The following is a 24,593-nucleotide window of genomic DNA, read 5'->3' on the forward strand; positions in this document are numbered from 1 at the left end:
CATGCGGCCCTGATGAAGTGGGAACCAATAAATGAGCGAATAATCGTTGCCAGATTCAGAACACGGGTTAGGAACCTTACGGCAATCCAGTGCTATGCGCCAACAGATGCTGCCGACCTGCAGGAGAAAGAGAGTTTTTACAGCCAACTGAACAGCGTGTTTGAGAAAATCCCGAAGGGGGACATCCAAATTCACATGGGCAACTTCAACGCGAAGATTGGCTCAAACAACGCGGACCTTGAACGCGTCATGGGACGCCATGGCCTAGGAGAGATGAGCGAAAACGGGGAGCTGTTTACAGAATTCTGTGGTAATAACGACATGGTCATTGGTGGATCGCTCTTCCCCATAGACCAGTACATAAAGTCACGTGGGTTTCCCGCGACGGCCGAATAGAAAACCAAATCGACCACATCTGCATCAGCCTGAAATGGAGAAGGAGCCTTCTTGATGGACGCAACAAACGCAGCGCTGACATTGCATCCGACCATCATCTAGTTATCGCTGAAATACGTCTGCGCGTCGCACGTGTCCAACGACGGGAGGAGAAAGTTGTGTGCCGCTACGACGTCTGCCGATTGGAGAATCCTGAGGTGAAAAGGGCCTTTGTTGAACAACTTGAATCTCGAGCCTCGGAGTTGCCACCTGGTGGAACCGTCGAAGAGCAATGGACCGCCATCAAGAACGCCTTCATCACGACCAGTGATGAAACCTCGGCAAAGCGCGCAGTGGGCGGAGGGAGTGGATATCGGATGAAACTTGGAGGAAGATCGACGAGCGGAGAGAGGCGAATGCCGGCATTGAGCGAGCGCGGACCAGATCGGCTAAGACAGCTGCCCGTCAACGATACGCCGAACTGGAGAGGGCTAAACGTGCTTGTAGGCGTGACAAGAGAGCCTGGACTAACTCCCTAGCCGAACAAGGAGAAACCGCCGCCGCCAATGGTGATATCCGTTTGTTGTACGATATTTCTCGCCGCCTTAGTGGTGCCAGGATGAATACAAAGATTCCGCTAAAGGACAGAGTTGGTCAGCTATTGACTGACCGTACAGAACAGCTTAAGCGATGGACTGAACATTTTGAACAACTCTTCCGAGTTTCAAATGTCAGAGACCAACAAAACGAGCAGCGTACGACGCCTACAGTTCGTCGAATAAATCGCGTGAACTCGGAGGCGCCATCGCTGAATGAAATTGTAGCAGCCATCAAGAGTACGAAATCCAATAGAGCGCCAGGGATAGATCGTATTTCAGCCGAAATGCTCAAAGCTGATCCATCTTTGTCAGCCCAGACGATGCATCAGCTTTTCAGCAATATTTGGGAAACCGCAACTTTTTCGGTGGACTGGATGCAGGGCATATTGGTCAAAGTCCCTAACAAAGGAGACCTAACGGAATGCGGTAACTGGCGTGGCATCACGTTGCTCTGTATTACTCTCAAAGTACTCTGTAAGGTAATCCTCAACCGGATCCAGGAGAAGATCGACGCTACTCTCCGGCGGCAAAAAGCTGGATGCCGTGCTGGCCGATCATGTGTAGACCATATCACTATGCTCCGCATTATATTGGAGCAGATCAACGAATTCCAGGACTCTCTTCTGCTGGTGTTCGTTGACTTCGAAAAGGCGTTCGACCGACTCAATCACGAAAACATCTTAGGCGTAGAGGAGTTCCAGATAAGCTAGTCCATCTCATCGAGGCTCAGTATGAGGCGTTCTCGTGCAAGGTTTTGCACGACGGCGTCTTGTCCGACCCCATAAGGGTTACTGCTGGCGTGAAACAGGGCTGCATTTTATCACCGCTTCTGTTTTTCATCGTTATGGATGAGATATTACTTGGAGCAATTGACCAAATCGAGGATTGGCTTGGAATTCTCTAACGATGGAGCAGCTAAATGACCTCGACCTAGCCGACGACATTGTCTGCCGATGCCGAAACGATATGCAAAGCAAGTTAGGCAGCAGGTCTCACAGTCAATGTAGCGAAAACTAAGTCTATGGTAGTGAACACTGAAAATTCCTCCAACTTCACAGTAGCGGGACAACAAGTTGAGCAGGTAGACGCCTTTCAATATCTTGGTAGCCAAACAACGCCCGATGGTGGTACCAAGACTGATATAGCCACATGGATCAGGAAGGCCAGGGGTGCCTTTGCAGGTCTGCGAAACATTTGGCGCTCAAACCAGATCACTCTATGTACGAAACCCCGAATCTTTAATTCAAACGTTAAATCCGTACTGCTGTATGCCTGCGAAACGTGCGTCTCAGCGGAGACAACGCAAAAACTGCAGGTATTCATTAACCGGTGCCTGCGATACATTATTCGTGCCTGGTGGCCTGATAATTGGATATCCAATGAGGAACTCCATCGTCGGTGTCATCAACGGCCGATAGCCACAGAAATTCGTGAACGTAGGTGGAAGTGGATCGGATACACCTTGAGGAAAGAAGCGAACGAGGTTTGCAGAGCAGCACTCGACTGGAATCCACAAGGACAGCGTAGAAGAGGCAGACCCAGAGGCTCATGGCGACGTAGCTTAGCCAACGACATCCGGGCTGTAGACCAGAACCTGTCCTGGCGACAGGTAAAAGCCATGGCGGGTAACCGTCAGCAGTGGAGATCTCTGATTTCATCCCTTTGTTCTGCCGGACCGGCGGACATGGACACATAAGTAAGTAAGTAAATTTCAACCGGCATCCTTACTGCGTGTCCGGCCCACTGTAGCCTACCAACTACCGGCTACGTGGTCTGTTACACCGATGGTTCCTTGTGCGAAGGTCACGCGGGTGCTGGGGTTTACTGCCGTAACCTGGCATTGGAGGAATCCTATTCGTTGGGTAGTTACTGCACCGTTTTTCAAGCTGAAATCTTTACAATTATGTGCGGAGCTCAGTTTGCACTTCAGAAAGAACTGATAGGCAAAATTGTCCATTTCTGTTCTGATAGTCAAGCCGCTATAAAATCCCTTTGTGCGGCTAATTTTAAATCTAAAACAGTCATCGCCTGCCACACTCAATTAGAAGAACTAAGCATTCTAAATGCCGTTCATCTGATTTGGGTCCCTGGTCATTCTCACCGGAAATGAATGGGCTGATCTGGAGCAGAAAAGCTGGTATACCTCCCGCTGGTAGCGGGTATACTTACTATTGATAAGTTACCTACCAAGGATTGCAGCATCCCCTCGGCGGTACGAAAATCTCTCAGTATGTATGTGTTTGTGTTTGTCCAAATCCTTCATTCACCCCTTCATATTCCTCCTGGTTTTTATTCCTTCCCGTTCTCATCAAGTAAATAATGATACGGGATGAGATGGGCAAGGCACAAATCTTCACATGATTGTGAGGAACGTGCTGCTCGAGCCAAAGATGCTGATACCTGATACCTGATACCCCTCGTAAAGAGGGGAGGGGTCTCAATTTACCATAGAATAAATTCTTGTCTCCAAAAACACCCACATGCCAAATTTGGTTCCATTTGCTTGATTAGTTCTCGAGTTCTGCAGAAATTTTTGTTTCATTTATATGGGAGCCCCCCCCCCCCCTCTTTTAGTGGGGGGAGGGGTCTCTAACCATCATAATAACCTTCCCTGGTCCCAAAAACCCCTACATGCAAACATACAGACAGTCAGGTATAGATACACTATGCACATGAAAAGAACATTCAAAACAGTCTAAAACTACTCAAACATGCCATTAATTTCTCGTTTGTTTGAGAAACTCCAAATATCCATCATCTTTAAAGTATTGTAATTTGAGCTAGGATCATTATTTTTAGCAAACGATAAATCTACATAATATATTTTAGCTATTGTCATAGAACCATACCAAAAAAAATACAAAGATTGGTTCATAATTTAGAGAAAAATCAGAGGGGTTGTGTACAAGACACGACCGCATATATAGGTGACGCAGGACTACGTAAGTCTCTTTGTAGTGATAGTGGCATGTATTCATGCTTGTACTCATTCGATTCTTCATGTATACATGCTATATGCAACATATATACATGCTACATGCGTTGTAAGTAACATTTATCAAAGTAGTAACATTGCATACGTTCAATTCTCAAAATATTGTGCATTTGAAAACAATTTAACAAATCCAAGAACACAAACTATTGCTTTCCTCCTACCTTACTGAAATTAAAGATTGTTTTTATTACCCATGGTTCCCCACGTTGAAGGGATTTTACCAATTCAATCCTATTTTATCAACAGCACATCTTTTCACTACACTTCTAATGAAACGGCAAGCATGCGTATTCATACAGAGTCGTATTATAACCGAACACTACAGCTGTAGCACATTTTTCCAACACAGATATCAAATTCGCTGAGGTTTAATCGTCTTGCAGTAAAGAATTTGCGATCTGTTTGGACAACGAACTTGTCATTTTTTCTAGCACACTTCCCTAACACAGACATCAAATTGGACTAGGTTTAATCGCATTCGTAAGAAATCTGTTGGCACGAGAGGGCTTTGTCACTCTTTCTGGCGTACTTCCCAAGCAAGGACATCAAAATGGTCTAGGTTGAACCGCGGTGTTAAGAAATCTTGTTGAAATGAGGAAGCTTTGTCACTTGTTTTGGCTTACTTTCCAAGCACAGATATCAAAATGGTATAGGTTTAGATCATCGCATAGAATCTTCCAACCAATCTTGAAGCGAGAATTCTGGTAAAACATAGGTTCATTATTTTCAATTTTTCAATAGTTCAACATCAAGAATCCATACTTTTCTTCATTTGAGTCAATTCTTAGAAGATTTTCCGATCGATTGGTGTAAGAATATTGAAAATCGATCGGAAAACCGCTGAGCTATTAGCGCTCAAAACCTTTCATTTTTCGTGACGCTCGCATTTTTCGATTTTTTGGAATGACACCCTATCTCAAAACTTGCCGTAAGACGTAGTCCTACGTCAAAAAGCAGTTTTTTGTTGTTTTCCAACAATTGTGTCGAGTGAACTTGTGGGGTTTCTCAAACAAACGTTTCATTTGTGCATGTGACGTGACGCAGCAATTCTCAAAGCTAGGAAAATCAGCGACTGTCTCATCCGAGAGTAATTTCATAACGTTTCATTTGCTGCTTTGCATCAGTTATTTGCTTGAAATTCTTTACAAAGTTTCAATTGTATTTCTGTCTAGTGTATGTTGCTGCTTCGTCGTAATTGCCTGTTCCCATCCTATCCTAACAAATATTATTAAAAATATCAGCATTTTTATGACACACAATGCAAAACTAGTTATTCCCTAATATTTTAGTTTGTTGTCTATCATACGCGATCAATCAAAGTGAGCTGAGATCTATTTAAATGCTTTTTATCATTAAAGAAGTCCTACCAGCCAAATTTCCTACGTTTTTTCGTGCGACGAAGGAGAATATGTCGACTAATCGTTTTAATTTCCGTCATTCATAAATGAAAATAACGCACGCAAGGCATTGTCGTTACTCTACAGCCAGGAAAACTTGCCTGACCTGCAGAAATTTTACAGAATAACATCTGTCATGCCGTCCTACACAAATACATGCGCGTGAGCTTCGTAAACATGAGCTTCATAAACATCGTAATCAAGCAAATGGAACCAAATTTGGCATGTGGGAGTTTTAGAAAGTAAGATTTTTTTCCATGCTATACTGCGACCAGGGATGCCACATATAATTCTGTGTTTTTTGTTGGAAAAATCTGACAAGCTGTACGGCAAGGAAAAATATCTGTGCAAAAATCTGTCTAATGCAAAACAATGAGAGTGAAAGAGATAGAGAGTCATTTTGCTGACTGTTTCCGTCTCTTTCACTCTCATGTAAAAGCTCAAAAATCTGTTTAATCTGTGTAATTTGGCGAAAATCTGCATTCTGTGCATATAGATTCTGTACAGGAGATTTCTTTCAAATATCTGTTAAACACAGAATAATCTGTGCATGTGGCAACCCTGACTGCGACCCCTTCCCCTTCTAAGCGGGGGGGGGGGGCTTCCATACAAATGTAATACAAATTTATTCATAACTGTAGAATTAATCAAGCAAATGGAACCAAATTTGGCGGTAAGCTGTGAAAGTAAACTAGTAATACATTCACCACAATAGATCAAAGAACTGGTCGCAGTGGTCCAAGGTCCCCAACAAGGAAAAAAAATATCTTCTCGGAGGAAAAGACAGTGAATCGACGCCGATAACTTACGTGCCTGTTGCCATTCATGTCAGAAGAGCAGGATGTTCAAATGGCACGTCGTATTTGCGATGAACATGCTTTGGCTTTAATGTTATTTGTAACCAATAGCCCTTTTAAAGGCCACAAGCGAGTTAAAATAACATTATTGAACCATGTCATGCTACGGATAATCATATTTAATACAACAATCTGTGGGCCGGTCATTAATTACTATTTCAACCTCTATGATGCACACAAGTGATTTTTAAAAGAAATTTCTATGTCTCAATAGTTGCAGGCGTTGTAGTTATGTACCCCCTCCACGTATTTTCAAAGCCACCATTGCATTCAATGAAGAATTGAATCTGAATATTTCGCTCTTCTCTTTTAAACATTCACTTAAACAATGGCACTCACAGATTCTTACAAACATACATTTACCAGAAATGCAGTTTACATTAGTCTTTGATCTGTGATGATCTGATATAGTCCTACGTCACCCTTTCGTATAACCCTTAGGGCTGTATACCTTGTAGTTTTTAGTTCGGACAATGAAAAATTTTGATGGACGGATTTTAAAACAGTACGATGAATTTTAGAAATAAAATCAGTTGCGTAATTTCAATAATATGCTTTAATAATCGCTTTTCAGTGATTTCAAAGTTCACGGATCGGAAGGTAAGTGTGTTTGAGTCAAAGCAGCAGCAGAGCTTTTGGAGTATTCATTAAATCCACCTAAGAAATGATGAAAATTAGAGTGGCTTTCCTTACTACGACGGGAATTAGAAATAAACCCTAACTGTAGAGTGTCGAAAGGAACTAGTAAGATATAGAGGACGTTACTTCGTTTACTTTGATCTAGAGAAAAGAAGCCGAATCTAACCATTCCAACTGGTTAGAAATCAGTTTTATTTCGATAACACTACGACCAAGTTGATGTCCTGAAAGTAAACAAACAAACAAACAAAGCATTATCAAATCGTACCAATTTCAAAACGCCACTCCACTACAAACGACGGTTTAACAGTTATAATTTTTCGAAAATATCGCATTTAAAATTACATACGCCCTTTTTAAAAATTAGTCATACGTCGTAACATGGTTAATTGACCTGTGACAATAGAATAATTTCATTGACTGAAGACTGGTAGTTGAAATTTTCATTCAAATCACGAAGCGGCAATCGCAAATCGCGCTCTGCGGTAGCATGGCATGGAAAACGTGCGAAATTTGCTTTCGGGACGTCAAGATGCTGATGGCCGATGAGACCACAGCACCGTGTGTTAAAATTTCATACGCTTGTGCGCTTCTCTCACTTGTCGATTGGTGTAGAGCGTATCCTTGTTCTGTATTCATCAACGTAACCTCTTTCTCGGAAGTTTAGACCATTATTTTTGGGACCATTATTTTGAGCTATTATAGAAACCTTAGGTGCGCTCTGTCTGTAAAAGCTATTTTTCCAGTAACTAGCATCTTACAGACTTCCTTGAAAAATATAAATATTGTTTTCAATCAGAATATCTTCTTTCAAATTCTAAAAAATTTTTATTGCTTGCTTCTTTATAGACTTACTTGAAGAATATAAATACTATTTTCAAACAGAATATCTTCTTTCAAATTCTATTTCGATTTTTTTAATATTGGGTTTTCATTACCGTTGGGATTAAAAAACGAATAAATAATGCTTATTGGGGTAGCTCACAAAATTTAACAAAATAATTTCACTGTAAATTTTATTTTACTTTGTTTCATTTGCCTTGGGACGTTAAATTTTCTATTACATATCCCTTGAAAGCGTAGAAAACTTACTACCATCAGCGAAGCCTGTCAATAAGTGCAGACAGCCATCTAGGTTTTCAGAAAGCAGAGAAAATCTCGTATAACATGAATTTTACCTGAAATTAAATAAAAAAGAAAACTTCCAATTAAATTCTGCTATTTATATTTATTCGCGACAGTTACGTAATTCGCCTACGACTTGCAGGCTTCATCAGTGTCTGTTTTCGAAGTTTTCTTTTTCATTGAATTTCAGGTTTCTACCAAGACGCTCCAAAAACTCCAACATGAATTTTACGACGTGATCATTTTCCCACGTTTCCACCATACTTTCTTGATCACTGAATATTGGTGTTGAGTTTCCCCACCATAGTGCGACGTTTCGGTGTATTTGATGGTTTGACTCTTAGTGGAACTATAAACTTTAAGAAGCTGTTAAAAATAATACATATACAGAATACAGACATTCAGGATATTTAAACTTAACTTCATTGAACAAATGTATATAAATGTTTAGGGAATTTATTAAAATACAGTAAATTATAAATTTGCGTAACAAACTGGTGAACATTTTCACCGACAATTGTCAAGCATTGTCGAACTGTACCCGCATTCGTAGTTCTACGTGAACCCCTCGTTCGTTCCCCTAGGCACAGCCCTCCGTATTTTTATCTCTTATTTTAGATCCTAGTGGCTTATCCTGAAAATGTCAGCAAAAACTATTCTGAAATTCTGGGCTGATTCGGGTTAATTGAATTTATCTTTACGCTTTAACGCCGCTGTTGGCAGGTTTGTCTTTTTCGATCAACAATTTTTGACGGAAATGAAGGTATCTTCATAGCGGTATTTGCTTAAGAAACGGTACCACACTTCTTGTTTGCCTATTAATTGCCGTTAGGCATTACCAAATATTTACAATTACGAGTTTATTGTAGTAACCCATAGATTCTGTGGGCACGTGCATATATTCATGACAGGTTATATTACATATGGTTGTATAATGTTTGATAGTTTTGTAAATAGAAAACTAGTCAGCAGCTGAAAATGCCGAAGTTAGGAGCATGTTTTAATATAAAAACAACTATGATTCGAAATGGAACACAAAACAGAAGCAGCAATGATGCTGGTGATGATGATGATGATGATAATGTAAAAGCAAAAGCCAATCGATCCGCCGGCAGAGATAAGCGGCTGTGGTTGGTATACGACTAAGTGGATTCGTTTGATTGCGGCTAATTTAGGATCTGCTGCTCATGTAGCCCATTCTATTCGAGGAGGGTTGCGCCGGTAATCTAATTCGACAGGTGTCGAATAGAGTAAACACCGTGAATAAAGAGAGTTTCAAGCGGCTTTATATCAATGTGAAGTCAAGAGCCTTCGAAGACAGGTCCTAGTATTATTCGACAGAATTGAACTGTATTTATTTACGGAACTGGTGAAAAAGTTCTATTAATTTTAAGTTTTCCTAAAAGTTTAAATTAAAGCTCTCGACAATTTATAACCTTTCAACGCACTATGGGCAAAAATGAGAGAAAAAACGGACGCAATTAAGATACGGCCTACAGGCTTATTATATATATGTGATCTTATGTAAAATTTTCTGGAGAATCGCATAGTGCCCACCCCTTTCCTGTTTGTCGTCGGCAAGTGCCCCATTTTGCTCATTTTCCCCTATTTTTAATATTTTTCACCCATATTGAACTGTTTCGAGCAAGGCTTTGAGGAAACAAAAGTTAAAAACCTAATAATTTTGTGTGAAAAAGTCCGCAGAATCGAATAGGGCTTATCTCATTTAGTTTAGAGCACATTATTTTTTTGGTTGAGCTCCCGTTATCAAACCGACCATACCCAAAGGGGAATTCAACCAAAAAATCAATGTGCTCTAAAATAAATGAGATAAGCCCTATTCGATTCTGCAGACATTTTTACACAAAATTAGTAGATTTTTGCGGTTTGTTTTCTCAAAACCTTGCTTGGAATAATCCAATAAGGGTAAAAATTGTCAAAAATAGGGGAAAATGTGCAACATGGAACACTTCCCGATGACAAACACGAAAGGGGTGGGCACCATACAATTTTCCGGAAAATTTTACATAAGATCACCTTTATTTTATAAGCCTGCAGGCCGTATGTTAATTGCGTCCGTTTTTTCTCTCGTTTTTGCCCATAGTGCAACGGTTGACATAAATAACAGTGTTATAACTATCAGTAGATGTGGGCAAAACGGCTCTTTTGTGTGAGCGGCACCGAACCGTTCATTTGCTGCTGCGAACCGATTCAAATGAGCGGCTAATGGCTCACAGTTCGTTCTTCGGCAGGTTGGCACTTCGGTAAATTACGATTCCCGAACCAAACTTCGTGTCGCCTTCGGGTGCGTTTGAGGAACCGTGGTTCTTTTTCAAGAGCCGTTCGTTTGAACGTTCTTTTTTGTGAACTGGTTCATTTGAACGGCTCGTGAGCCGTTCGCCCATCTCTAACTATCAGTAATTATTGAACGTGTTTAATTAAAAATGGATTAATCACATATGCCTCTACATATTTTTAATATCTCAACTTAGCTTGGAAGTTTGTTTTGAATTTTCATTCGTATAAGAGTCGTGGCAATCATGGACAAAAAATAGAACTTGTGACAAGTCTGTTTTTGAAAAATGTTAGACTGTCTTTGATTCATCTTTTGTACCGTCAAGCGATTCAAGGAAAACGGTTCTTGAAAGAACACCGGAAGCCATCAAACGAGTAGGGGAGCTAATTCGACGTAAACCGGATCAGTCTGGACATAAAATGACCAAGGAACTGTGAATTTTACTGTCAACCATGAAGAATAGTTAGAAAGAAGCTGTCTACTCACTTTGATCTTTTCTCTCTGTCCCGTTACACGCTACCGGCACCTACCTAAGTAATGTGTAAACAACACACATTACACTTTACAGGTAAATCCTCTAATGTGATATAAATACCAGGATGCCACATACTCCCCATGCGTAAAATGAACAATTCAATACATATTACTTCAGGTTAATTGTAGACACTTTACATTGCTTCTGCAGTAGTCAAATCATTCTTGCTTCTCATATTGAAATTCGTTAACTCTCACACATAGCCTGTAAAGAAAACCGCTTTCCATTTTGTAATGTGACGAATACTAGGTTTTTTTTCTAATTCCCGTCGTGATTAGTAAAACCATTCTAATTTTCATCATTTGTTGGATGGATTTAATGAATACTCCAAAAGTTCTTGTGCTGATTTGACTAAAACACACTTACCTTCCGATCCGTGAACTTTGAAATCATTGAAAGGCGATTATTAAAGCATATTATTGAAATTACGCAACTGACTTTATTTCTAAAATTCGTCGTACCGTTTTAAAATTCGTCCATCAAAATTTTTCATCGTCCGAACTAAAAATTACAACAATGTTTACGAAGCTATCGCGCATGTATTTGTGTAGGGCGGCTTGACAAATGTTATTCTACAAAATTTCTGCAGGTAAGGTAAGTTTACCTGGCTGTACAATAACGACAATGCCTTGCGTGAGTTATTCTCATTTATGAATGACGGAAATTAAAACGATTAGTCGACATTGTCTTCTTCGTCGCACGAAAAAACGTAGAAAATTTGGCTGGTAGGACTTCTTTAATAATAAAAAGCATTTAAATAGATCTCAGCTCACTTTGATTGATCGCATGTGATAGACAACAAACTAAAATATTAGGGAATAACTAGTTTTGCATTGTGTGTAATAAATATGCTGATATTTTTAATAATTTGTGTTGAATAGGACGGGAATAGGCAACAACGACGATGTAGCAACATACACTACTTGTCCAAAAATAATAGTCCCAGTATTCACCATATCTTGTCATTGATGTTGTACGTCTATCAACCTTACCTTCCTGAAGTCTATGATCATGATATTCTACCTATCCTATGTTTTAACGGTTTCAAAACAGTAGCCTTAGACTGAACTCGACTCTATCTTCGTGGATGCTGGCCATGGCCTTCTCGCCGGCTCACAGTGGGACCATTTTGGAAAGAGACGATCAAAAGTCTTTTCTCGCTTTTCCTGACGTTTTTGAGCTTAGATATCTTCGGATAAATTTCGTAAAAAAGTATTCTGCATCTGTTGACATTTTCATACAATTAGATATTGAGGGGATAACACATTTGAAAAAAATAACTTTTTATAGGAACTAGACAGCATGTTCATGTGTTCGGCAAAGTTGTAGATCTTTGAATTTCATTAAACTTTTCCAAAGATACTGAGTATCTGTATCATAGGGTTTGCGAGATATAATTGACTTTCTGTCGTGACTTCCATAAAATCAGTTTATTAAACTTTTTATACACATCCTGTACCTCATCCGAACAGGTTTGATATGTTCTACAAACTTTTTAATACTATCAAAATACGTAACTTTCTAGAAGGTGTAAGTATCATATGTTGCTTTATTTGCTTTAAAAATTGATTTGTAAAACAATTTTTACCGTTTTTACAAGTAATTTACAAGTACATGCTGGCCAGCGGAACGGAGGCCGAACGACACCGCTTGGGCATTGATCGACGGCGATGAGTTTGAGGTAGTCGATGAGTTTGTCTACCTTGGCTCACTGGTAACGACGGACAATGATACCAGTCGTGAGATTCGAAGGCGTATTATCAGCGGAGGTCGTGCTTACTATGGGCTTCACAAGCAATTGCGGTCGAGCAGACTAAGTCCCCGTACAAAGTGCACCCTGTACAAGACGCTTATTAGACCGGTTGTTCTCTACGTGCATGAAACATGGACAATGCTCGAGGAGGACCTGCGAGTGATCTGAGTTTTCGAACGACGAGTGCTAAGAACGATCTTCGGCGGCGTAAAGAGAACGGAGGATGAATCATGAACTCACACAGCTCTATGGCGAACCCAGTATCCAGAAGGTGGCTGAAGCTGGACGGATACGATGGGTAGGGCATGTTGCAAGAATGCCGGACAACTACCCTGCTAAGATGATGTTCGCCGCCTACTAATAGCTGCTATAAAGTCATTATACTGCCAAGTGGCCCAATATTCAGAAGGTTTTTAAAATTACATTAAAAGTAAAGTTGTTCTGCGGTTCATCCTCTAACACAAACTGACTCTGTATGCAGGAAGCTGTCAACCCAAGGGTAAGTCGCTGAGAACATTCCGTTCCCCTCATTCATAGAAATTTTGTTCAGTCTGTGCCTTACTGTGCCGCTAAGGTGCTGATCGTGTGAAACCTGCCAAACTCGCCTGCGCCCAGCCAGACTGTTTTGATCGTGTTGACAATAACAAACATTGGCAGGGCTACCAATTTCTAACATTTCAAAATTTAAATGTCAAAAAGGTGGGCCACAGTGTGCCATGAACTGTGAAATGAATGTTCCGCAATTGTAATAAATGAGGTAAGCTGTTCCTTAAATTGAGCCTGCAACAATGTTCTAAGCGGCTTACCCTTGTGTCAACCGACTCCGAAACTTCTCTGTGCTAGTTACACGCTACCGGCAACTACCCAAATAATGAGTCATTAGCTCACATTACACATTCCAAATCCTCTAATATATTATAAATACTAGGATGCCACATCCTCCCCCGGGTAAAATGAACAATTCAATATATGATATTATTCCAGGTCCATTATAGGTTATGTACATTGTTGGTACAGCCTTCAAATTATTGTTACATTGACACTCGTTAACTCTTATACATAGCCTGTAGAAATATCGCTCACTCATGTAATGTGATGACCTAAAATTGAAAATACTTGTCATATAATCTTTGATAGGACACGCATGATAGTCCCGGTATCTACCACATCTTGTCACATATATTGTACGTCTATGGACCTTGCCATTGTGATGTCAATGGTTATACTCTATGTATCCAACGTTTCAGTGTTTTCATGGCATTGGTCTTAGACTTATCTCGACCCTATCGTCATAGGTGTTGGTCCCTACTCAACCCTAAAAGATGTTTGCCATGGGCTTTTCCCGACTCAATCTTAATACACATTGGCCTATCAATAAACCCAGCGACTTTAGTATAACTACTTTAGGTAATCTCACATTCAAAACTGTTCGATTTTGGGTAATCCTGGTTTGCTCAGTAATGCACTGCGTGCTATAAGTTAAAAGTAGTGCTATTTAGAAATGCCGAATTAATCCAATATTACATTCAAAGTGTTCATAACTGCTAATCCCAAATGATGTAAATGACAATTTATCAATTTTCACTTTTGCTTTTTTCCTACAATTTACCGAGCAATCTACAAGTCACAATAATCATTGCTCGTAAACAACTTTCTGTATCGATTTTCAGGGCGAAATACCACCCTCGAAAGCACCCAAAAACCAGCCGAACCAGTTCCCTCTCAAACAAAAGCATTTGCATAAACGATACACACCACCAGCATCGCCACGCGGAGGAAAAAAGCGACGAACATATTATTAACTCAATCATGAAAATTTTCCCGCTTGCCTTTTATGTCATCATCCATCGCGTCGACTCCTCCGCCCATGTGGGTCGCCCTCGAAGCCCAGGCTCCAGCTCCTATAGGGACTAGGATTTTCTTCGACAATATTTTCCTCAAGCATGAACTGTTACACGATCGCTCACTCTGACTCGGATCCCACCTCCAGCTCCCAGTCGCACCGGAAAAGCGGAATGTAAATCCAACAGCAGGGAGAAAAATAACTGTTCCGCTTTTTGCTCGTCGTTTTACCGCTCGCTCCGCTCGCTTACCCTTACGGCAGCTTTATTCCAGCGCAAGTTAGTTACACGGGCCCAGCGGAACGTTACGAGATGACTGAATTTCAATTTTTGCTTCCCCTCCTATCCACTGCCACTCTCGCCACGGTTGCATTGTTCGCTTTCTCAGCGTCAGTTGTATGATTTAATTACGTCGTTTTATTCCCATTAATTCCTCCAGGGAGTCCCGTTCGTTGGTTGCCGGGTTTCGTACGTAAAACCGGACGGCAACGCTGGAGGGGGCTTTCGAGCTCTCGGAAGTTGCTATATTATGTTCTCTAGCTCCTGCGCTTCCTACATTCGACAGAGCAGCCGTTCTGCTAGGTGCTGGACCAAGTGAGCCAAGCCAGGAGGGGCAGCCAAGGAGATTGCTTTTAAACGCTATCATAACTTCTCCGACAACATCAAAAACATCATCATCATCATCAGCAACAACAACAACAAACACCAGCAGCAGCAGCAGCTGTAATGGGCACAGTCTAACAAAAGCGGTGTTCGGATCGGAATTCAGCGAGGAATCCTCCACTCATCTAGCGTGCCTAGCTAGTAGTTTTGCAAGTTGGCCATGGGCAACGAGAGTGCTTTTATGCTGCTAATGCTGTTATTGGTGCATCCCACTACTACCAACCGATAGTGTAATATGCTTGGTCGGGTTCCTTTGTTAGAGGCCTGGCTGCCAGAATCCTGGGGTTGTTGTTGTTGTAGCAGACGGTTAATTATTTTATTATCGAAACTTGACCTTCTGTTTTTATTCGGCAGACCTCGCAGCCAACCGTTAGAGTACAAGACAATTGAGGGGTTAGTGCTACGATCCTATTGATTTTAACAATTGCTTCCAGTCGAGATTCGAACATAGAGCATGATTGGTTTATTAGACCAGTGTGGTGCTTCGCAGCCAACTGGAAAGCTGACACGCTTACCCAATGAAGCACTGGTCACATTATTGAGGTCTAAAATAGCAGTGCTACTTCGAAGAACTGTCTGTGGCAAGATCAACTATTCAAATGACCCTGAAATTGACTGTAATAGCCAGGGCCCAACATCGTCGAAACAAATAAATGAAACTGACTTTCTCTTACCTTCGCTTCATAGATGAAGTGACTTGCTTCATTTGTTGAACTGAACGCTTCAAGCAAGCTTCAGTTGAAGTTGGTTGCATTGTAGGAATTGTTACTCAAATTCAATTCATTTTCATTCATAGTTGCTGGCCGTCTTCTGAATATTTGATAGAAAAGTACAAATGAAAAGTTGAAACCGATAGTCATGACGAAGTGAAACCCGTTTCGCTGATGCTGACTGAAGCTAGTTTGAAACTGCTTCTGTAGAAGATTTTAATTTAATAACCTTGTCTTTTGTGATAACTAGCTAACTCACATCTAATCTTAACCCAAATTCTAAGTCAAGTCCATTTTCAAGTATTGTGTCAATTCCAATTTCAAATTCAATTTGTAATCCAATTTTAAGTAAAATTCAAATTCAATTGTGAATCCTATTTCAAGTCCATTTTTATGTCCAGTTTCAAGTTTAATTTCATGTATAATTGGTCAGTGTTAAATCGGTTAAATTAGACCGAGCCAAGTGACAAAACTTTGATTTCGAGAAAAACGCGTTCAAAGTTGACTGCTCTGTATGGTTTATAGCTATATCAATCGCTCGAAAATCATCTCATAACTCGGGTTGTTTGCAACATTTATGTAGTCTGATTAGAGTAAAATCAAAAACATTCCATCAAGAAGACTGGCATCTCTTCCTCGCGCCCATACAAATGACGAGCAACAGAAGCAACAGTGCACCCCTCCCGACAAAAGTTGAAGCTGTGTGTACATCCCAAGCAACAATGTGAGTTTTATTGTACTCTTATGGTGGTCATCAAGACCAATTTTGGTCTTAAATGCCATCATAAGAGAGTAATAAATCCCAAATTGTTACTTGGGATGTATTTGTGGAAATAGATGTGTGCGAGCGTGGCAATGCATTGCATACGTGTTTGTGTACATCCATATTCTAATATACATACACTAGTATGTGAAAGTTCAACTTTAACTCGGCAGATAGCATTACTGTTACTGTCGCTCGACTTTTGGCAGAGTAGCCAGTCTTCTTGATGAGATGTTTTTGGTAAAATGAAGCTTAGAAATTTTTTGATCGTTTGCTGTCATTAACTCAGTTTTTTAAATTTTGCAGCCCGGTCTGAGTTAACACCGACCAATTTAAATTTCAAAGTAGAGCTTCTAGTGTAAATTACTCCAAACTTAAGTCTAATTACAGCCAATTTGAACGGTGAATGACCAAATGGTTAAAAACACATTAAAATTTAAAAGCATGCATGCCAATTTAACCCAAAACTTCAAGTTAAATTTTAACTTGAATATCAAGCCCAATTCCACGTCCTGTTTTATATAAAATTTAGTGACATCCACAAACCGAACCGTGAAGGGATCATCAGGTATAGGGATGGTCACACCATCTACCAGAACTGTGGTAATACGGGCTGGTACCGAATGGCCGAAACACAAATGGCCGAATCACGAATGGCCGAAATCCAAATGGCCGAAATTCAATAACAGTCACAGAAGGCCGAATCACGAATGGCCGAATCACGAAAGGCCGAAATTTTTCGGAATGCCTAAATAACTACTCAATAAAAAACCATGAATTGGCAAGTAGTTAACAAATAACTTTAATCAAACAAAAAACAAACTACTACTATTAAACAAACAAAACATGCTTTACGAACGCCTTTGTTTAGCGCTTAATAAAAGCGCAACTGCGTCAACAAAATTTTTGCTGCTCATTTTGTGAGCATTAACACATTTCGAGTAGATTTTTTCGTCTATTTCTCGGCGCGAATTCGGAACATCCCCCTGAAGAATTCTAAGGATGTTCCCCTCTATCGCCTTTTGCTCCACCCGCAGCTCTGTGATGATCCTGGTCATTGACAGGAGATGGGAACCAACAATGGTTGTCCATCGTTGGTGCCATGCTTCCAAGCTGTTTGTGGTCCGCGGTAGCTTGTCAATAACAGGCTTAAAATTTGACCACAGAGTGGGGTGAAACAATGGCCTGTTGTTCCGGTTTCTCCCACCTATGTAAGTATTCCGAAAATATGTAAGGAATTTCTCCAATTCTTCAGGCATCGTTCCTTCCATCGCGTCGTACGCCTCCTGTATCCGATACAGGAAAGGCAGAAAAGACAAAGCCTAGAATTTTTATTACATTATAAAAACATCAAATAAAAGTACTTTATCAACAAACCTGCAGCCGTTCTACCGCCATGAATATGTCTGTGTTGGTCGAGTAATGTTGTTTTAGTCCGCGTATATTTAATTGTTTTATTATATTTTGTGTGAAATGAAAAAAGCATAAGACGCATTCCGCTTCTGCTTGTTTTTATTGAATAGTATCCCTTCAATGGAAAGCATCGGGTTTCCTCTTTGCGACAACACAATTTTAACGACACGTGCACTTTCTTCGTTGTTGAAACCAGCAACATCGGATGAATCGCCGGATGCACTCATTTTTCACAACAACAACAAAGATGGACACGGCGGAATATTGAATGAAATGGCCGCTTTAGTTATAGGGTAATAAACTTGTAGTTTACTGCATTTACTTCTTTATGAAAATCCATGACAGTAAGAATAAGATTACAATTATAATATAAGCATATATCTACGAAAGATAATTTTTATACTGGTTTTTACCTCATATTTCTTGATTATAAATACATCTTCATTATAAGGTGCGAGACGTATTTACCATGCTAGTAGCAAATGTTTCCTAGATGATTCAGGGCGAGACGGCCGTAGGCCGCGAGTGTACGCCGGTGACCCGCCGTCGGAAGCACCGGCCACTGCGGGGGGGCAGTCCCCCCGCAGAAACTATTTAGGTGCATGCATTTTCCTAGGTTTACTGTCTATTAGGGATTATCCCTTAGTTAAGTCCGAACGAGCGGCAGCGAGCAAGGACAGCATGTACCCAACGTTTGCGCAGGTTGAAGGCTATGAATATTTTCGGTCGAATATGACATTCAGCCATTCGTGTTTCGGCCATTTGTGATTCGGTCATTCGTGATTCGGCCATTTGATATATTATGCCATTCGTTATTTCGGCCATTTGTGTTTCGGCCATTCGTGATTCGGCCATTTGTGTTTCGGCCATTCGTAGGTAATCCGGCAATACACATGAGCTGGGCACAGTTTTTATAATGAGGGACGAGGAACAGAAGCGTGTGGTGGCCGATCAACCCCCGAATATGCAGATTAAGAATCAAGGGCCGATAATTAACGTGCACAGCTCTCACCTCGGAAGTACCGATGATGACAAAGACGAATTTTACGCGCAGTTGGAGAATACGACCGCTGCCCAAGACATGATGTCAAAATTATCATCGGGGACTGTAATGCTCAGGTTGGTCAGGAGGAGGAATTCAAACCGGTGATTGGACGGTTCAGCGCACACCCGCAAACGAACGAAAACGGCCTACGACTTATCGACTTCGCCGTCTCTAAGAACATGGTCATACGTAGTACCTTCTTCCAGCATAACCTCTACCATCGGTACACCTGGGGATCACCCAACCAGACAGAATCACAAATCTACCACGTTCTGATAGACTGAAGTTTTTGGAGCGTCTTAGTAGAATACGAGACCTAAAAATAAAAAATAAGAAAACTTATTCAATTTAATTCTACTATGTGTATGTATGTGTATGTGTATACACATAGTAAAATAACACATAGTAAAAAGCACTACCTAGTGATAGTAAGGAAACGTAAAAAACTATCTGTTGTGAACAACATACGATACCGGCGCCCACCACGGTATAATCTAGTGCGACTGAAGCAACCGGATGTCGCCGAAAACTATTCGTTATCTCGGGATGAAGCCCCTTTCGAGGAATGTTGGAATGCCGTGAAAACAGCCATTAACAGCGTAGCGGAGAACGTCCTAAGGCGTGTGGAACCGAATCGACGAAACGAATGGTTTGACGAGCAATGCCAGCAGATATTGGCTGAGAAGAAGGCAGCGTGGCTACAAATGCTACGTAGAGTCACCCGTCAGAATGTGGAGCGATAAAAACAGAAGCGGAGACAGCCAACCCGACTCTTCAAGGAGAAGAAGCGCCACCAAGAGGAGAAGGAGTGCGAAGACCTGGAGCAACTGTACCGCTTTCACGACACACGGAAGTTCTATCAGAGACTCAATGGATCTCGTAAAGGTTTTGTGCCGCGGGCCGAAATGTGCAGAGATAAAGATAGAGGTATCTTGACTGACGACCGTGCGGTGATCGAAAGGTGGAAGCAGCACTACGATGAGCACCTAAATGGCGTGCAGGCGAAGACCATGGTAGCGGAGGAAGTGGCCACTTTGGTGTAGCAAGCAACGAAAATGTTCCACCCCCCATTGATAAGGGAAGTTCAAGAAGCCAACCAGCAGCTGAAGAACAACAAAGCAACGGGAAAGGATGGCATTGGAGCTGAACTTATTAAAATGGGCCCGGACAAATTGACCAGCTATCTGCATCAACTGATTGTCAAGATTTGGGATACGGAACGACTACTGGAGGAGTGAAAAGACGGGGTTATCTGCCCTATCTACAAGAAAGGCGATAAGCTGGATTGTGAGAACTACCGAGCGATCACTATACTGAATTCCGCCTACAAAGTGCTGTCCCAAGTCATCTTCCACCGACTATCGCCAATAGCCTATAGATTTGTGGGAAGTTACCAGGCCGGCTCCATGGAGGACCGGTCTACAACGGACCAAATCTTCACCCTGCGGCAGATCCTCCAGTACTGCCGCGAATTCCGAGTTCCCACGCACCACCTGTTCATCGATTTCAAAGCCGCATATGATGGCGTAAACTGACAGCTATGCGCTTTGGGCTATGGAAAATTTTGGAAGAAAACGGTTTTCCGGGTAAGCTTACTAGACTTGTCATGGCTAGGATGAATGGATGGATCCAGTGCTGTGTGAGAATCTCGGGTGGATTGTCGAACCCATTCGAATCTCGCAGGGGACTTCGACAAGGAGATGGTCTTTCCTGCCTGCTATTCAATATTGCGCTTGAAGGTGTTATAAGACGAGCGGTGTTGGAAATGCGTGGCACGATTTTCAATAAATCCAGTCAAATAAACTGCTTTACTAAGGACGTGGATGCTGTCGGCAGAACGTTTGAGGCGGTGGAAGATCAGTACACCCGACTAAAACGCGAAGCAGAGAAGATTGGGTTGAAGATGAATACGTCTAAAACGAAGTATATGCTGTCAGGCGGGACCAAGCGCGCCAGGGCCCGCTTAGGCAGTACCGTGGCATTCGACGGCAATGAGTTTGAGGAAGTCGATGAGTTCATATGCCTTGGCTCACTGGCAACAGAGGACAACAATACCAGCAGTGAGATTAAAAAGAGTATTATCAGTGACAGTCGGGCCTACCACGGACTCCACAAACACTTGCGGTCGAGCAATCTGAGCCCCCGTGCAAAAACGTTAATAACACCGGCTGTGCTCTACGGGCGCGTAACATGGACACTACTAGAAGAGCACCTACGAGCACTCCGAGTTTTCTAACGGCGAGTGTTCTTTGGCGGCGTGCAAGTGAACCACGAACTCGGGCGTCCCTACGACGAACCACCAAGTATTCAGAAAGTGGTTAGAGCTGGACGGATACACTGGAAGGAATATCTTTCTCTCATAGCAAGTGGGTAGAAGACTCAGAAACTCATAGCGGAGTGCTGCGAAGAGCTGCCACGTAGATTGGGGATTGTTGGGCAACGAGGAAACCAACTCAAGCCGTCATAAATATTTGAAACATTGCTGAAGCGGTGTTCCTAAACTATCACCAACAAATAGAGATGCTTTCTACATATATTTTCTTTTTGCTTGCACTGCTGTGGAATACAGCTAGCTTCAGCATCATCAGCATCTATAAACTTATCTATACATAGACCAACCTCGAGTTTTGTCTTGACCTTCAATAAGGTTTAGATAAAGTACCAACACAGCGTGTGCTAAATAATATTTGCCGGTTAAATGTTTATTAAGCAATAATTGTTCCTTGGATGATTATTTACTCATTACCATTTATTTATCGAACATATTTGTGAATGTAAGTCAAATCGTTATCCTTTTTGCTAAAATCATTCACTATTACTTGACCTGCTTTTGAAACTGATGAAATGTTACAGATATTAAATGAACCATTAATAATTGAAGCACCAATATGAAAATGAAAAACAAAATCAATCGCCAACACTGTCACGCGTCGGCATTGCAATGGGGTGAGGTGTTTTAAAATAATTTATCACGTTTTGGCACCACACTCCATTCCTCCATTTACCTGGGCTGGTCGGTAGCCATCGTTCGCTTGAACCATGCTTTTGCACGTCCTATACCTACCATTCATCCATCCACACGATCCTTCCCCACAAAAACAGAACCAACAACAACAACAACAACATCATCACCAGCAGCAGCAGCAACAAAGGCAGCAGCCAAAGCAGCAGAACCGAAACTGTTGTTAGGCACCTATACCAGAGCAGCAGCGTAGCATTTCTATCGTACCCGCTTTTAGGAGGGTTGTTTGTGCTTGCTTTGGTGGAAGCTTGGTTGTTGTGTATATACACAAAACAAGCAGAGAGTACAGATCGCAAAACATAAATCATGCTGCTTGTTTGCGCCCCTTCTCGTTGCCGTTCCCTTCCCGCGCTTCGGCTAGCCCAAAACATCACCGTCGTCGACGTCGTCATCACATCGTTCTACTGCTGCAGCCGCCGCCGCCGGTTTGACACACAGCAAGCGCTGCACTGTTTGTGCGGGTCTGATTGGCTGCCCGGGCCAATCGGCGCACCGCTACCCGTCCGGGAGGAGTGGCTTGTGAGCCGCTGGAAGCATTCCGATTGGTGCTCGCCTTGTTTGCGCAAATATTTATATAAATCTTTGCCTACTTCGTCCACCGCTGCTACCGCCACCAACGCCACCACCGCCGTCAACGGGGAAATCAAACGTCTGGCCGCGTTGTTTGGAATGTGTTTACGCGAGCAGACTGCTTGCCAGCAGCCCAGACCGGAGTTCGGGAGTCAGTAGATGTTTGATTTGCTGCCGACCAGAAGTGTGTGCTCTCGAAAACGATCGCGCTCGATAGGCTAGGTAGAGTTTTCCGCCAGCAATAAAGAAGCCAAAAGAGATTTTGTTCTTTAATTACTCGAACCGCGTGTGCGTCGGAATCTGCTGCCAACTTTTGCGAAACAGTGCAGTGAAAAGTTTAATCGAAACGGTTCCAAGGCAATCAGTGACAGTGGAGGAAGAAAATAGAAGATTTAGAACAATGCTAAACTGTGCCGATCTAGTGCAATTCGACCAGTACAGTTTGCAGCTGTACAACTATGCAATGGTTGAGCGGTTTCGAACTAATCAGTTTTTCAACTACGGAAACATCGTGGCTGATCCGAGAACTTTGTCTCGATTTTTCAAGCCGTCGGTGTACGTGACAAACCCGGCAGAAGTTGGTCCGACTGCCCTGTTGGCCGACGCCAGTAAACTATCCTCTGCACCAAAGCCCCAGTATAGTTATATTGGACTGATCGCAATAGCGATACTGAGTTCTCCGGAAAGAAAACTAGTGCTTTCGGACATTTACCAGCACATTCTGGACAACTACAGCTATTTCCGAAGTCGTGGTCCAGGCTGGCGTAATTCAATTCGGCACAATCTCTCGCTGAATGACTGTTTCATCAAAGCAGGACGCTCAGCGCACGGCAAAGGTCACTACTGGGCCGTCCATCCCGCTAACGTGGAAGACTTTCTCAAGGGAGATTTCCGACGTAGAAAAGCTCAGCGAAAGGTTCGCCGCCACATGGGGCTCACATCGGACGACGATATATTTGACAACAGCTCCCCGAGGCAGTTTTTCCCGGCGATACCTTCGTCACCGGTGCTAAATCCAGCCGCTTACATGCCAACCGCTACGGAACCTCTGTCGCAAGCCGCCGCGGTAGCTGCAGCGACCGTGTGTGCGTATCCGAACGCCATCGAGCAGCAGCAAGTGGCCATCATTAAGGGTGCTATGGAAAGCTTCTCCCGCAAACGTCAGTTCGATGTAGAATCTCTGCTGAGGCCGGACGATGCCAGCTCGCCATCGTCGGTGAATTCCTCCTCGCAATCGCACCCGATAGAACCGCCGACGGAGAAGAAAGCCAAACTACCGTCGCTTGCGGGTTACACAGCAAGTCATCATCCTCTGCATCATCCCCATCAGCACCACCAGCATCCGCATCCGCTGGCAGCGTTCGGCAGTTTGGCTGCGGCAGCGGCCGCCGCGTCGTCTGCCGTCGGACTACCGAAAGTGCTGCAAAAGCAGCAGCAACAACAACAACAACAGCAGCAGACTTAAGTCAGGAAAATTGGACTCCTGGCGGAATCAATGTTTGTCTAGAGTAGCGTAGGTACCCGTTGTAGATTGTATAGAATCTTTTTCTTATCTCGATGGAAAGCGGAATGTCGCTAACTGTAAGCTAACTGTGAGCCCCTTTGAAGAAGGCGCAATGCTAACGGAAGAAAATGTGAAGCGGGGTCTGCCCAAATTGTTATGTTTTCTTTGTTCGTTAGGTCTTTCATGGTTTGCTGGAGAAAGTTGATCGCAGTGAACGTTGATTTATAGTGTTCCGTTCACGCAATTATGTACTATATTTCTAGTTTTAAATTCACGTCCCAATATTGTATAGTTTACAGTTTTTCACTAGTCAAAAGTGATGTTCCTAAATCATTAACCGACACAGTTTATTTAGCTAAATTGAAAACTGAAGCCACTTGAAGCAGAGAATTTCACTTCGCAAAATAAGCTACTTTCACGATCGATCCTTCCCATTCGCAAAGCTATGACTAATCATGTTTGTATTCTGAAATTTGCTCGATACATAGCGT

The 24,593-nt window shown here is 42.2% G+C and overlaps 1 protein-coding gene across 1 annotated transcript; it reads left to right on the forward strand.

The window, feature by feature from the left end:
* Window positions 1–22,998: 22,998 nt before the first annotated feature.
* LOC128746171 (fork head domain-containing protein FD5) lies at window positions 22,999–24,063 on the forward strand. Its single transcript, XM_053843213.1, has one exon. The coding sequence runs from the start codon at window positions 22,999–23,001 to the stop codon at window positions 24,061–24,063; it is 1,065 nt and encodes a 354-aa protein (XP_053699188.1).
* The last annotated feature ends 530 nt before the right edge of the window (window positions 24,064–24,593 follow it).

Source organism: Sabethes cyaneus, chromosome 1 (genome assembly GCF_943734655.1).
Source record: "Sabethes cyaneus chromosome 1, idSabCyanKW18_F2, whole genome shotgun sequence".
Taxonomy (NCBI): Eukaryota; Metazoa; Arthropoda; class Insecta; order Diptera; family Culicidae; genus Sabethes; species Sabethes cyaneus.